Source organism: Heliconius melpomene, chromosome 19 (genome assembly GCF_056956725.1).
Source record: "Heliconius melpomene rosina isolate 202511_hmr_F chromosome 19, ASM5695672v1, whole genome shotgun sequence".
NCBI lineage: Eukaryota > Metazoa > Arthropoda > Insecta > Lepidoptera > Nymphalidae > Heliconius > Heliconius melpomene.
The window spans coordinates 1,718,719-1,729,803 of NC_140407.1; the positions used below are offsets into that span (position 1 = coordinate 1,718,719).

The 11,085-nt window shown below is 29.9% G+C and overlaps 2 protein-coding genes across 6 annotated transcripts in view; one reads left to right on the forward strand and one right to left on the reverse strand.

Annotated features, from left to right (window-relative positions):
* e (nonribosomal peptide synthetase ebony) overlaps positions 1 to 2,530 on the forward strand; it is a 43,662-nt gene extending 41,132 nt beyond the window's left edge. Inside the window, exon 17 of the mRNA XM_085202918.1 lies at positions 234 to 2,530. Coding sequence (XP_085059044.1) covers positions 234 to 374 — 141 coding nt within the window. The 3' untranslated portion in view covers positions 375 to 2,530. The remainder of the gene's footprint in view (positions 1 to 233) is intronic.
* Positions 2,531 to 2,656: 126 nt separating this feature from the next.
* Scgalpha (sarcoglycan alpha) lies at positions 2,657 to 10,976 on the reverse strand. 5 transcript variants are annotated; one of them, XM_085202921.1, is made up of 11 exons: positions 10,847 to 10,893; positions 10,447 to 10,563; positions 9,996 to 10,125; positions 8,922 to 9,064; positions 7,729 to 7,877; positions 7,290 to 7,421; positions 6,420 to 6,594; positions 5,805 to 6,043; positions 5,285 to 5,353; positions 4,737 to 4,835; positions 3,807 to 4,270 (listed from the first exon to the last, which is right to left on the reverse strand). In XM_085202921.1, the coding sequence occupies exons 3-11, from the start codon at positions 10,120 to 10,122 to the stop codon at positions 3,925 to 3,927; spliced, it is 1,479 nt and encodes a 492-aa protein (XP_085059047.1). In that variant the 5' UTR covers positions 10,123 to 10,125; positions 10,447 to 10,563; positions 10,847 to 10,893; the 3' UTR covers positions 3,807 to 3,924. The 5 variants fall into 5 exon arrangements, with proteins under 5 accessions (XP_085059050.1, XP_085059047.1, XP_085059048.1 ...); XM_085202922.1 differs by lacking the exon at positions 10,447 to 10,563 and having other exon boundaries at positions 10,847 to 10,976; XM_085202923.1 differs by lacking the exon at positions 10,847 to 10,893 and having other exon boundaries at positions 10,475 to 10,594.
* Positions 10,977 to 11,085: the final 109 nt, after the last annotated feature.

Below are 11,085 nucleotides of genomic sequence, written 5' to 3' on the forward strand. Positions count from 1 at the left end.
AATTCTATGGACTAATATATTTACATATTATTATATTCATAATTTTTAGCTTCATGCTATATACCGCATATAGGCAGAGACACTTAGGTATCTTGTTACCAGAGCGATGAAACGAAAATTATTTATACAATCGAATGGAATTCGAACCCACTGTCGTCGCATTTATAGTCAAACACAGAGGAACCAATTACAACTTTAAAATAATATAATAAAAAATATTTGAATTTCAACAGCAACTAGGCACGGATGTTCTCGGATTCCAAACATTACTCGACTATCAAATAAACCAATACGTCGATCCTAATGGCGACAGGACTTTTGGCCGCGCTCCCGACGATATGAGGGCGGTCGTCTGTTGGAAGCCAGTTGAATAAAAAAGGATAATATTAATAAGTTATATTACACCGTTAATGATATGCTTAGTTTATACTATATTATAAATTGGTACCTAATTTAAAAAATAATTGATATTTTTTTCTAAACTATAACTTGTGCCTCCAACAATATTTAATCTTTTTTTGTTAAAGTGTCTCATTATTGATTATACTTTTTTTCTGATTGCAAATGTCGTAAAATTATGAGTTTATAGTTATCTATACGTACCTGGATTTGGATCGGCGTTGCTAGATTTTACCTTGGAGAAAAAAGGGATTTTTAAGTAGAAAATCGAGATTCTTTCACTATAGTTATAAAATAACCTTTTGGATTACTCTGTACCTGATCTTACAGTCATGTCTTCAGTCTACAAAATTATTAGAAATTTATAAAATTTAAAGTTTAAATAAGTAGAATAAAAGTTTTCTCTCAGTAGATACGTATAACGTTATAAAATGGGGACGTCCCGCCTAAGTCAGAACGTCTAGCAACACTGATCTAAATCAGCAATATATCTACTTAAATATATTATGCTTCTTATTTCATTACTTAAGTTAAGTTTATTGAAAAGAAATATCTGCAGCATTCTATTTTAGGATAAAAGTATAGTATGAAATAATTTAAGATTTCTTTATTTTTTAAGCTGATAACTGTACAGATTTTTTTATCATTACTTAAGAATTTTTGAGTTAAAATTACAAAACTTATAATAATTGTAGTACAAATTTATGCAATATTTTTAATTTGATTTCAATCAGTTATTTTATACCAGTTAGAATTACCTCATTTATTTCGATTATACGTATATCTAATAATATAATTAAATTTCAATGTAAATGTTTAAGCATTAAAATAAATAAAAAAATAGCAAATTTTACAATGACAACAAATTCTATTTTTTCTATTTAGGTCCGTTCTATGTATTTGTTTACTGCTTTGTTTGTGCTTATAAAGCAAAATACTATTTCAAAATGATATCTACTAATACAAACTATCTGAAAAAAATATTACTCAATAGGAAATAAGCATTTTTTTTTAAATATTTTTATTTTTAAGCTGCACCAAAAACGTACCTATTCATCGTAATACAAATAAAATAAGTTTTTTTGTCAAAACTTTTACACGAGTAAAAGTTTATTGAAATTTTCTTATTATAATTGTGATAATAATAATTCACATTTAACTTATTAATAAGAATTTATTTTAAGTTTTTATGAGAATTGTGATAATCGTTTTTAGTTGTATTTAGTTTTAGTACAAACTAGGATATATTATTTCCAGTATATAAGAACATTTTGGTCAGTTTGATTGAAATTATAAGTTATTCCTAATATTAATAATTATTAAAATAATATAAGGAAAACTTTTATAATCTTATAAACATTCACGAATTAATTTGTACTCAGGCACTTGTCATTTGGAATGTCGGTAATAGACTTAAAGAAAACAAATAATATACAAATATATGTTGTAATATGTACATTATTTATTACAAAATTACATTATGTTTTATACAGGGTGGAATTGTCAGCACCACTTTAAATGATACCACAGTTTTAACTACTCTATAAAAGCCTAATATAATTCAGAAAAAAAATAATTCTCAAAAATGAAAAAGTTATTTTTTCAAACAAAATAAATTATAAAATTATCGTTTTAAAATAAAACGTCGTACGTATGTGTGCGTCACACGAAATACAGGATGGATAAAAATCGTGAAATGAAAAAAAAATTCTACGTCCAAACTGTTGAGGTACTTTGATTAATTTTTTTAGCTCTGGGTTTGAAATATTTTACCCTATATGCAGTTTCAGTAAAAGGAGCGCTGCCTCTTCCATCCTGTATATTATCAATACCTTCTAATTACTACAACCTGCGCACTTTTATTAATTGAATTTTAGTTTCTTGCCGTGTTGCCAGTTTTCAAGATTGTTTTTTGTTTTCTAATAAACAATTGGTAATTTTAATATAAAGAGATTAAAAGTTATTTATAAGAATGTGTATTGTTATTTAGATAAAAAATCTTATTGGAAAAATAACGAATTAACTTAGTCGTTAGTTGTCAGTGAAGATCTCTAGGAATAATTGTTAAATTTCTAGCTTAGGACAAAACATGTAATCTCAGTGTTGTTTGTTTAATAAATGATGAAATTACCTCATATATTTTATTTGTCTTAAATAAAAAAAAAACAAAAATATGGTACATATATTATTCAAGTAAAAATTAATACTTTATTTTATTATTTGATGGCACTTTAAGGGTAGCCATATAAATAAATAAGAACTTTTAACATTTTAATTATTTTATTCAACGACTAAAATACATTTGACTAGAAAATATTTAAATAGTGACAGACTAGAATTTCGCTACAAATTGTTAAGACATGTTAGGGCTTATAATTATATTAGTTAAAGCTAAAAGTACTGCAATAGATAAATGCTCAGAAATTTCATACACACAGAACATCTAAATCATATTATACATCAAAATTTTAACAGAACTCTGTCAAAGAAAGGTACTGTAATTAGCCTTTCTCTTAAATTATATGTTAATTTAATTTTTGTGTTATCAGAAAAAATATTTATACATTTCATAGAAGAATAAGTTTCTTACAGAATATTATAATGGTATCTATGAACAGACGCCATTTTGATTTATTTGAACGCTAAACAAATTGCAACCACCAAGGTGCAAGTCAAACTTTTGGTAAGAAAATATCATTAAATTATATAAAGAATGATGTTACAATGAATTCCTTCCTTCTTGTATAATAAACTACTGTGTGTATTCAATTCAATGGTATTTATAGAGTTTAACATAATTATCTGTGATAGTATTTATATATTTATTATTTGGTTGCCCTTAGTAAATAACATTATGTTAGTTATACTTGAAAGTCAAGTATGTATGTAATAATAACCCTTCAGAACACACATACAATATAGAGACATATTCAAAGAAGATAGACTTGAGTAGAGAATGAAAGTAGTCTAATTTTCTATACTAATTATTTAATCCTATATAGTAAACACGACGATTTTTGTTAGTAGTTTTATATATAATTAAATTAATTACTTATTAATAGTTAAGTAAATCTCCATCGTTATTTAGTAACAAAAGCGTAACTAGAAATGAGTAAAATCATTTGTTTTGCGCGATTTTAGCAATTTTTATATAAATAATACAGTTAAGTAGTTATTCAATTTTTTTTTATTGAATTTTCTAACTCTTATTACTATTGAAACAAAAACATTGCATAACATATTTTAAGTAATATTAAATTTATATAAAATTTTAATTTTCTCAAGTTATAATAAATAACTTATCAAATTATAATAAGTATTAAACTAAAATAAAACTTAAAAACAAATACACCGCGTATTATTTTATTGTATTAGCTCTGAAGCCATTTCAAGTTAAACACAGTATATCAATAAAAAAATCGTTTTATTTAGAGTTAATTTCTAGCGATAAAAACTTAGTTATTTTATAAAAAAAGTTTAACAAAACCAAGTTTTAACGGGTGGTTCGGAACCGTCAGTCTCTTGTCAAATTGGACCAACACCATATTTAGCTAATTCCGAAACATCATCAATTTCAGGCTTAATGTAATTCGTGTCAGTCATTATAGGTACGTAGTCGTCAGTGCCGTCAGTCAAATCTAATATTTTATCGCATATATCATCATATTTGTTTATATTAGCTTGATTTAGCAATTTTAAAGATTCTTCTAATGCTAAATGGGAACGAGGTTCGGGTGTATGTCTGTCTTTGTCACATTTTCTATGGTGTAGGGAGTTTGTTGAATATGGGGGCGGTTGTGGGCGATTGTAGTTTGCAGCTAAATTTGTGGTTGATTTTGGACTGTATGGGCGAGTTAGGCTGTTGTTTGGACTGAAATAAAAGAAATAGTGCATGAGAAAATTTTCACGTTAGAATTATTTTTAAGAAAAAAATCAGTAATTACTAATTTTCTAATTCTCTCTACTTTTTAACGCATATCAAGTAGTAGCAGTAGCAGCAGTAGTACAAAACAGTCTTTGAACATTGAATCCAATTAAATTTATTTTTTATTTACCCTCTGTATTCTACATATAGGGTAAGCAGAAAGATCTAGTGTTAAAACATTTTGCAAAACACATAACGTTTAGTAGCACAAGTCATCACTGTGCTGTCTGTCTTATTGCCACCGAGTTTTGTCTTTTTACCAAAGAGATGAAATGAAACTATTCATCATTAAGCAATTCATTCCGCGAAGCGGGAATCGAACCCCCAACCGTCGAGTTCACAATTAGACATTCTTTTACTGTGACACAATGTCATTGTTTTATATTATATATAAAATTATACAATAAAATACCTAATTCCCAAACTTTTTTGACTGGTGTTATCCGCTTGAGTCTGTTCAGTGTTGCCAGTGCCGTATCTGCAAATTTCTACTTTTGCTACTTTTTGAGTTCTAAAAAGAAATAAATATATATAAATTGGTCTTTCATTTCATTTATTTAATATTATATTAGCCTAAAAATGATTAATATTTCAGTTAATGGGTTTAAAATAAGACATTACTATTCAATTTAAAATATAATTAAAGTAAAATTTCCTTGTGATTGTTCTTAAAATTTAGAAACCCAAAACAAAAAAGTATTATTATTGGTTAATCAATTAAACAATTAAATGTTAGTAAAATATTATCAATGAAATGGACTAGTGTAATAGATAAAAAATATAAAAACGTTAAATATTTTAATTTACCTAAAATATTTTGTAATTGTTAACTCAGTTTAGTAAATTAAAGCTTTTTATCTAATTTAACTGTTATACTGATAGATAATAAACCTTTCCTTATATTTTTAGTGTTTAAACTGTTAATATTATTGGAATTTGAAATTATTTTAAAAGTCAAACCTTCGATTTCTATAATCTTCACAAACATGATATATTTCATCTAAAAACATTTCTGATACTGGATCACGCCTGGAAATGGTGTTTTTTTGCAAATATAATTTTCAGTACATAATTATTAAATACATACCTTATTTATAGTTTTATGTATAAAAGTCATAATTACATGAAATAATTGATAGATAGTATGTGATCAGTTTCAATATTTTATTGGAAATTTAATAATCTGTAAGAAATAAAATCTAGTCTCTTTTTTCGTTTTTTTTTACTCACTGAACATTTTATTTTAAAGTATCTAACAAAACTAATATTATTAGTAATTTTCACAAAGCCCACTTGTCAAAAAGGCCACCAGTCCACTATATCCCTGCAGTCGAGGATTGGGGTATGCTAGTTTGGCAAGTTGAATATACATATTCAGTGTGAAGATTATGCTATAACTTATGGCAACAGTTTACCTAAATCTAGGAATTCCTTAAGAAACTAACCAAGGTAATACTACTAATATGTTACTAACTCTCACCTAGCACACTTAGCACACATGGCGGCAGACAGACCACCAACACACAACAACAACAACAGCACGGGCGCAGCGACAACAGACGCAAGGCGCCGCGTCGCACTCGCGGAGGGGAGAGATCCCCTGTTCGGTGCAGTCCATGCGCCCGCGGCCGGGAGTGGATGGGTGTGCTCGTTATTGGACGGTATGGGTGTTAGGTATTCTATATGTTCTGTTGTACGTGGCTTGTATATTGTGTTGTACTGGAATGAAAAATTATAGAGAAAAAATATTATTGAATACAAAATAGATAATAGTTCCCGAATCCTATGCAGGTAGCGATGCAGCCAGGCAGGTTTGATATTTAGACATTGTAATAATGGATCTGTATAGAGGCTGTCATTGCACAGGGTCACAAACGTTTGGTTATGGGTCAGGCTCCCACTTGAGAAATACATATTTAATATTATTGTTTTTTACCTTGATTTGGTAACGAAACAGTGGGTATTGTATTAATAATACCCACTGTTCTAATTCTATTTAAATTTCGCTTATAGTTAAGTTGGTCAAAGTCAAATATTAAAGAATTCTTATTCAAACAAAATTACTTCAATTTCATTTTATTAATGACACTCTTACCAATTCAAAACTACACCAGTCCAAAGTAAGTCCGGCGTCTCTAAACAATCTTTCAACTGTCGTCCTCTTATACTCTCTAGGACAGCTTGGAAGGCGGGACAATGGCCGAACTTCTTCCCTCAACCTTTTCAATTCTGATGAAAACGGCATTGAAGAGCCAAGACGAATTACCAGACTGAGAAAAAGACGAAAATCAATCAATTTTCACATGAGTCAGTTGCTTTATTTAGTGTTATAATCCATACCTATATTATAAATTCAAAAGTAACTCTGTTTGTCTGTCTGTCTGTCTTTTACGCAATCAGGCCCAAACCGATAATTTAATTGCGATAAAATACTCATACAGAGATACTTGACGGTCTTGGGATGAACATAGGATACTTTTTTTTCTCATATTTATATTTTCGATATATACCAATATATTAAAATACTTATTAATTTGACATGCAATTTATTCCGCCATGTTAATAACAACCGTCGTAGCTAAGCAACGATTTGCAATGATTGTTGTTAGAAAGCGTCGCCCAAAATGAGCTTGCTTAACGCATTTCTCTATTGGAAACTGAATGGAAACTGAAATAAATATTCTTATAGTACAAGCAGGCGTAGCCGCGTTCGGGTCCACTAGTATTTTATAGATTTCGAAGCCTGTCGTGGCGCAGAGGCACAAATATGTGACTGTTAGCGTAACTGCTTGTGGGTTCGAACCCCACTCGAGGGAGTGAAATATTTAATTCTTTCATTTCATTACTCTGATGTCGAGACAAAGAGCGGCGTTGAGTTCCGCCACTCAACACGCAATGCCTCCAAAATTCGGAGGAAAACTGAGAACCTCAGTGTCTTGATATGTATGTTTACATCTTATCTTACCCTTCTCCATCACTAGGTTTTAAAGGTAGTCTGGCACCCAAGTCAATAGCAGAGGCGAGGAACGTCGGGTACAGGTCTTTACTGCTTTCAGTCCATAATTTTGCTCTTAATATGTCTTTAAGGCGTGTCATTCTGGAAGAAAAAATGCCAACATTTTTCCTTATTAACGGCAAGTGTTGAGAATGTCAACAATATTTCTGTTTGAATTTATGTACTACCTTATTTTTTTGGAAAACTTAGTTAACTTGTCGTACCAGCTTGTTAGTTTTGAGAAACACAAAAATTTACTAAGATCTATAAGATTTATTTTTTGATAAGTATATAGTAATAGCTTACACAATATACTCTATATTGTGTAAGCTTATGCAATTTCTGAATAAAGTAATCTTTATGGTAAATGGTAAAATTATCAAAGTTAACAGTACTTAACAATACTTACCTATGCTCGTCCAATAGATCTTCTACATTCAGATTATCGATCTTCAATTCCACTTCATGTGTCGCCATGTTTTCTTTGGGCTCTACAGTCAAAGTTAAAAGTACTCGCCTCGTTTCATAATCCTGCCTGTTTAGGCCTATTACTTCTATCTGAAATAATTATATTTTAATATATTGTTTTGATTCACCTTTACGAAGTATCCGGCACACAGTAGTGTAGACAGAGGCAACTTTCAACCTAGTGTTAAGACACTCCAGTCATCGCGTCCCGCCTAATTATTGAGATATTTAATTTTCACATTTTTCTCATTTATTTATTTATATGTTTATCTGGTTGTTGTACAGAGTGTAAATCGATCGACGGATAAACGGTGGTATATGAGTACGAGGGCCTCAGTACCTATCCACTTCATCCCCATGTATATTCAGAGAACGATTCAGAAGATATTTGGGAACTTATGAATCTTTGGAAAAATATAGGATTTTTCAAGAAATTGGCAAATATTGATAAACTCGATTCAATAAATGAAATACAAACAAACATACTATACATAGAAATTCAAAACATACAAGCAAATGCATGAAAATAGGGCGTTTACGAAAAAACTGAATAGATAACATAAATAAATGAACGAATGAGGGCATTCAAGCCTTGTACCAGAAAATGAACTATTGATCGATTCTTGTTCTTTTAGTATTATAACATATCAAATTACTACTACATTGGACTTCTACACGATTACTTATATTATTGCTATCGGAATTTAATTTACAATTGTGTATTTATAATAATCTGTTCCTGTCTTGTAACTCAATAAATAATAGGCAACAATCCAGCTCAGTCGCGGCGTAGGACTACAAGCGTATTATTGTAAACATGACAGGATATGGGTTTGATTATCCGGTATCAAAATTTAAAATATTTAATATTTTCATTTTCTTGCTCTGATAACGAGCTTTGTCTCGCACGGCGTTGAGTTAGGCCACTCAACAGTCAAGTTTATTAATGGGAACGGGTATCCTTAACATTAGGTTCCCAGGTTCCCTCTGCCTCTCCTATTTTGTGCGGAATACGGCATCAAGCTAAAAAAACGAAATAGCCACGACCACAGCGGCGGCGCCATGGTTAAAAGCTAATGTGAATATAAATAGAAAATACAAACCATTAACCAGCTATATTACTAAAACACTTACAGTGATCGGCGAGGCGGTACCCCTCGGTGGAGTACCAAATATAAATCCTGAATGGTGTCGTCCACTATAGATATACCGAAGCCAAGATGGTAGCTCCGGTTTGCCGATGAGAGACGCGTGGAAACGATATTGCTGATCAAATTCTGTTGAAAATCAAGTATATACAATTATTTATTTTTTTCAGTTTCTAGGCACGAAAACCGCGGGAAAACCGTAAAGTTGTTAAGAAGAATATTATTAAAACCAGATAAATTGTGTAAATCATAATACAGATTAGAAATATCGAGAACATAGGTTCGATGTCGACTCGGGAGTTATTTAATTTATTTACATTTTCCAGTCTGATGAGGCGGAGTGCAATGTTGAACTCCGCCACCTAGGACGTTTTCAGGTATTAAGCTTCATTCATAGATTATTATTAAAATATCTCAAGCTTGTTCTCAAGATCAATCTCACGAGTGGAGAGTAGTTATAAATACGGGGCCTTTGTGTCTGTTCAGAAAGATAACGTTTTCCTACTATAGATCATAAATATAAAAATAAATGAGTGAAAATAAAAAATGCATAGCATATATATATTTAGAGGCATTTTTATTTAAAAATTTTGTGATTTCATAATATACTTATCACTCAGCTCTGAACTTATAAACCTATGAAAAACTATTACGCGTGGGTGGGTCCAACACTGAACTTTATTTTTTGCGTAAAGACAGCTTTTTAATGTCATTGTTAAATATAGCATATAAAGATAAGAGAAGAGAAGAATCTATATATTTTCTTTGCGGTATTTCGGTGAAAAAATGTTTCGCATCGTGTGGGAATCGCATAAAAAACCTAATGAAAATTGTATTTTTTTTTTAAATAAATCCACTACATAATGAACAATAATTTTTCATAAATGAAAATATTCCAAGCAAAAATCGAATCCATAACCATAGCGTTTACAATAAAACAGTCCAAAATCAAACATGTGCGTCATACAATCATATTTATACAAAAATAACATTTTAAATAATAAAGAAAAAGAAACGTTATTAAAACATCACAAACAAAAATCACGTTAATTAGACCCACCTTGATAAGTCCAGTTAAATAAATTAGGACTTATAGGTATTGCGAACATTTCCGTCTCGACCGCATTGTACACGTGACCTAATGACGCTTTTGTAAATAATAACAAACAAAACAATGTCAACGTCATTTCCTGAAACAAATTGAAATTTTATTGAATTATACTATTATTATGCTATTATTATAAATGTGAAAGTTGTGAGGATGGATGGATTTTTGTTCTGTTCCTCACGCAAAATCTACTAAACAAATTTAGATGAGAAAGTATTTGGTTTATATATAGCTTATAAAAATAACACAAAGTACAATTTATGTAAAGATTTTGTATAAATTTGAGCAGTTCTTAGTTGTATTTCCTTTTAAATAATGAATTTGTATAACTAACGTGTATATACTAAATAATCAAAAGGTGTTAAATATAGTGTAGATATTTTATTTATTAGTGATTGCTTACCGGTAGCTGGATGTGGAAAGAAACTGACCTAATTCACAATTATAGTCAAACTATCGATTTCCATGCTAGAATATTACAGTTAAAGATTATACTGTAGATGTAGAGTATAGATGTTAGCTGTAGACAAAATAGCGAGCGCACATGAGCAGAAGATACCGGACTAACAGAGCTGCATTCAATTTGTTTATACTAAAATCATATTCAAAATAATGAACATGAATAGAAATATACTTATAATCATAATTTCGAATAATAATATATAAATAAATTACCGTTTCATACATTTAACATAAAAATCTGTAAGAAATTTATCTTCCGCATACGTTATAAGCTCAATAACGTTGGAATTTCTCGAAACGCAAATTATAAATAAAGCGAAAAAAATACATTCGTCACTAACCTGCGTATTTATTGACAAACGGTTACGATTAACTTCCCACTTATTTACGTTTACGATAAAAATAAGCGAGTACGTCCCTGAACACTGGGCGTGACGTAAAGTAGGAGCGACGTCATTGGTTAGCGACAGACTGTTTTTGTATTGAGTGTTACGTTCCGTTCTACGAGCATAGACTTAATAAATGTTTGCGTAAAAAATATTATTTAAAATGAAATATGTATATTTTTAAACATTCTGAA

Bases quoted from the DNA above. Each gene is read 5' to 3' on its own strand.
- Scgalpha (XM_085202922.1), bottom strand. From the start codon at position 10,122: ATGACGTTGACATTGTTTTGTTTGTTATTATTTACAAAAGCGTCATTA. The intron at 6,595-7,289 runs GTAAGATAAGAT...TCTTTTTCTCAG, and splicing joins AAACCTAGTGATGGAGAAGG to TCTGGTAATTCGTCTTGGCT. The intron at 6,044-6,419 runs GTAAGAGTGTCA...TTTTCATTCCAG, and splicing joins ACTGGTGTAGTTTTGAATTG to TACAACACAATATACAAGCC.